General features: G+C 44.3%; 1 protein-coding gene across 1 annotated transcript in view; it reads right to left on the bottom strand.

Annotated features, from left to right (window-relative positions):
• Positions 1-863: 863 nt before the first annotated feature.
• The window catches only part of T265_15158 (hypothetical protein), a gene marked incomplete at both ends in the record, with an annotated part of 51,357 nt that continues 49,517 nt past the window's right edge, over positions 864-2,703 (bottom strand). The window contains one exon of the mRNA XM_009176842.1: positions 864-985. Coding sequence (XP_009175106.1) covers positions 870-985 — 116 coding nt within the window. The remainder of the gene's footprint in view (positions 986-2,703) is intronic.

Raw genomic sequence — 2,703 nt, 5'->3', positions numbered from 1 at the left:
CTGCCGTCTCTGTTAGGTGGTTCCTCTGGAGCAGGGACCTGGTACGAAAAAGAGCACATTTCAGGTACTTTAAGAGTGCACAAAATTGACCGTCTAGTCACTTCAACCGAACTTAATGCACAGTGTAATATGCGGTCATTGTTTGGTTGTAATTAGAAGAATGAATTTTCCACAGCCCGAGTGTGATTTGATGGACGCCGAGAAACAACCAACCAGGCCTCATACAAATTGTACAGAGGTTACCCAATGGGAGTGCGAATAAAAACCACAAAACGGTGGCCGTTTGATTGTCAGCCAAGACTTACAGCAATCGACGCAGTGATTCGGAAGTTATCAGTCATCCGGATACATTTTTGTCAGTTTATAAACACCAGTGGCAGTTACCATAGGTACTAAACAGAAGTTCCCGTGACCCAACCGTCTTTCTAAGAAAGTCGTCATGAGAAAACAAGTGCATGGTTATTCGATTTGTACAAAATGTCGGTTATAGATGAGAAGGAAAATTAGTTTAAAAAAGTCGCGGGGAGCTCAGACTAACACGGATAGAAATGGACAAATGAAAAAGTTACTGTGCGGCCAATCGGGGGAAATGGACCAGTAAAAGCCAACATCAGCACATGATAAAGGTAACGCGCGAAACCAGAAACAAAATAAGTGAGGCAAAAAGATCAACACAAGTCGGCATTTGAGAAAATTACTGTTATTAGCAGCCTTGTGTTGAGCAGCAGATCAAAAGACAGATATACAGAAAGATTAAGAATAAATTATGGTACACGATGTGACGAAAGAACAAACCGTATGGTGACAAGCCCCACTTCACTGAGCAGAAACGAGGAAAAATGTACAGAAGGCTGACCTACAGGACCCTCTCAGGCGACTGCGATTGCGAAATTGAGACAAACGGGTGCAGGTCGAAAGCAAGTGGCACGAAAATTCACGAACCAAATGAGTGGCGAAGCAACTGAAGTAGGCTTTGGACTTTCATCTGAAAATACGGAGTAGCAACATTTAACAGAACAATTAATTTAACTGCTACACGTGACCCGGAGGAAACGGGTGAGTGAGATACCATCAGAGCTGCCAGAAGTACATGAAAATAGTGAGAAATAGAAATGTCCCGAAACGAGGAATTTAGATCGCAAGCTCTCCATCAGATGAAAAAAAACATGGGGATGGCTAGCAGTAATGGTTGGTTTATTTACACGTCTCTAAATAATGGCAAGACTATTGCAGCTGCTACTGTCCCGTAGTGGTTTCCTTCGCAACAAAAAGCATCACTTACGTCTCCCGTCTTCCGTTCCTTCCCACTAGAATTGTGAGGTGCTGGTTTGAAGTAAGATACTACAAGTGTTGGCTGATTCTGCAGGTACAACAGAGTCACACTTTCGGAGACTTAATTAAAGCAACCCACCTACTACGACCGCTGAGTAGCACTCGCTTAGTCTTAATGGACAGTTCACACAGCTGCTTTTGTTGATGGAACTATCAAACATCGTGACAAAACAAAAAACTACAGCAATGTATGGTTAGAATTCACAGTTGGGGCTTGTGCACGAGTTAAGTGTTTGATAACAGGAGATGTCAGCGAACCCAACACAGTTCCAGAATCTGGTGTTAAGTGACCCTCTGCCAACACCTGACCACTACTGGTGTATGTGCGTTGGCCCGGGTACCAAATATATCGGGTGGTGGTCTCGCAGCCCCGCTTCAGCCATTACCCTCAAAAAAAAAAAGAAAGCGTTCAGCTTAGCACCCTTCCGGCGCCTAGCTGCCATGCCACCCGAAGGAAGCACGAGGGCTTGGATACTGCCAGGTTGCCTGAGCCTAGGCAGGGGAAGTCGAGAGGCGGAGGTCGGATTCGAACCACGGAACTTCCGGTCAGTAAATTCGCGCTCTAACCACTTGGGCCATCTCGCCATTACCCTCAGGAGAAAATAATATCGATTGCTTAGTACGTGCTCATAGAATCCTTCCGCTAAAGGTGATAAGAAAAGCGGACCGTGACTAAAAACAAGTCTATAATAGCAATGATAATATTTTTAATTAAGGAAACTACCTACAAGGTTGCTGAAGACTCTTCGACAGTCCACGACCGGTTTCACCCTTGGGCTCAAGTAGAACACAATGTTGACGGAAACTCGGGGACTACTCGCACCTGATGATCCCCAAGAAAGGCGAAATCGGTTATGGGCTTTCGAAGGGTTTTCTGCAACCTTGTGAGTAGTTTCGTTTATGAAAATATACTGTGATGTCTCTAATATCGTACCAACTGAAACATGAGGCGGTTTTTGTGAAGCACATTCAGTTGAAGAACATCATAAACGAGAGATTCAGTTGAGTTTCCCGTGAAAAATAAACTGATTTACAAATGTGTGTATTTGTCGAAATGATAATAGTGTTTGTGCGATTACTCAGTATGGTTTAGATTTCATTCAACGGCAGGCAGAGGTCGGGTTCAAACCATGGACCTTCAGGTCGTTACATTCGCACTCTAACCACTTGAGCCATCTCGGCCCATTCATTTGAATCCACGTCGGGTTTCCAAGATAAGTTTACACGTATAGCCTTTAGACCTTTGGTAAACTATTAACATCGACTGTGTGCGCCTAACTTATGCTACGGTTAGGGGTGATGTTTATTCGTTAGCTGCTGAGGAGTTCCACGAAGACTGTTACCACCGAAAACCCATTCTAGGGCCACACA

Source organism: Opisthorchis viverrini (genome assembly GCF_000715545.1).
Source record: "Opisthorchis viverrini unplaced genomic scaffold opera_v5_365, whole genome shotgun sequence".
NCBI classification, from domain to species: domain Eukaryota; kingdom Metazoa; phylum Platyhelminthes; class Trematoda; order Opisthorchiida; family Opisthorchiidae; genus Opisthorchis; species Opisthorchis viverrini.
The sequence above is the reverse complement of the archived record's forward strand: the minus strand, read 5'-3'. Positions and strand labels throughout refer to the sequence as shown.